General features: G+C 64.4%; 1 protein-coding gene across 1 annotated transcript; it reads left to right on the top strand.

The window, feature by feature from the left end:
- Positions 1-297: 297 nt before the first annotated feature.
- On the top strand, positions 298-1,374 carry LOC123440527 (steroid 5-alpha-reductase DET2). Its single transcript, XM_045117092.1, has one exon. It carries the CDS (start codon positions 409-411, stop codon positions 1,222-1,224), a length of 816 nt encoding a protein of 271 aa, XP_044973027.1. The 5' UTR covers positions 298-408; the 3' UTR covers positions 1,225-1,374.

The following is a 1,374-nucleotide window of genomic DNA, read 5'->3' as shown; positions in this document are numbered from 1 at the left end:
GGCGATGCTAAACGATATGGACAACGGAATTGGCGATGGCACTAGTGTTTGTTGTTCCCGCACAAGTCCATAAACGATATGAACAAAGCATTGGTGCTCTCTGTTCACACAGTCCAAACATCATTACCACTACTTGTTTTCTGTTCCAATCAGCAAGAAAGAATCAACCGTTCGAGGGCCGTAGCTCACGACGCTTCCTTTTTCACCGAATCAATCGTTTACCGTTGGCAGCGATTATCCATCTTTGGGGCGCGGGGCGTCATCATTGATCCCATCACGACCGCCGTCCCATCCCCGCTGAACAGTATATCATCCACCCGGCGCACCCCGCTTCCTTTCCACCCGACCTGAACCCGGCGCGGCAGCCGCACTCGTCCGTCCCCAGACCCAAGAGCGAGCCAGCCCAAGATGCCCGACCAAACAGCCGCCGCCGCCGGAGCCGGGGGCGACGGCGCGCTGTTCTCGCGGTGCCTGCTCGCGCTCTACATCATCAGCCCGGTGACCGTCTTCCTGCTCCGCTACGTCTCCGCGCCGTACGGCAAGCTCTCGCGCCCGGGGTGGGGGCCGGCCATACCGGCCGCGCTGGCCTGGTGCGCCATGGAGAGCCCCACCCTCTGGCTCCCGCCCCTCGTCGCCCCCCTGCCGCTCCTTCTCGCCGCCGCCGCCTCCCCGCTCGCCGCGCTCCCGCCGGCGCTCTACGCGCTCCACTACGTGAACCGCACGGTCCTCCACCCGCTGCGCATCCTCCGCCTGCGCCGCGCCCCGGCGCCCGTGCCCGTGCTCGTCGCCGCCTGCGCCTTCGGCTTCAACCTCCTCAACGCCTACGTCCAGGCCCGCTCCTGGGCGCTCCACGCCGCCCGCCCCGCCCCCGCCCCCGCCCTCGCGCTCGCCCGCTGCCTCGCCGGGCTCGCCCTGTTCGCGTGGGGGATGCGGGTCAACGTCGCGGCGGACAGGGAGCTCCTGCGGCTCAAGGAGGCCGGCGGCGGGTACAAGATCCCGCGTGGCGGCTGGTTCGATGCGGTCACCTGCCCCAACTACTTCGGCGAGATCGTGGAGTGGCTCGGCTACTGCCTGGTGGCCTGGTCGCCGGCGGCCTGGGCCTTCTTCCTCTACACCTGCGCCAACCTCATGCCCAGGGCCAGGGACCACCGCCTCTGGTACCTCAACAAGTTCGGCGGCGAGTACCCGGCGTCACGCAGGGCCGTCATCCCGTACATCTACTAGCCTCTGAAAACTTGTGTCACCCTGGCTGAGGAGAAGTGTAATTCCTTTTCTTCATTTTCCTGATGGTTGCTTGTGCTTGAGGATTGCCTGATTCCTTTCCTTTGGAAATTGAATATGGCTTGGATAAAATGAACTTTGCTGCAACCTCAA

Source organism: Hordeum vulgare, chromosome 3H (assembly GCF_904849725.1).
Source record: "Hordeum vulgare subsp. vulgare chromosome 3H, MorexV3_pseudomolecules_assembly, whole genome shotgun sequence".
Lineage (NCBI taxonomy): Eukaryota > Viridiplantae > Streptophyta > Magnoliopsida > Poales > Poaceae > Hordeum > Hordeum vulgare.
This window is presented reverse-complemented; position numbering and strand designations above follow the sequence as displayed.

Coding starts and splice junctions, on each gene's coding strand:
- LOC123440527 (XM_045117092.1), top strand. CDS start 409: ATGCCCGACCAAACAGCCGCCGCCGCCGGAGCCGGGGGCGACGGCGCG.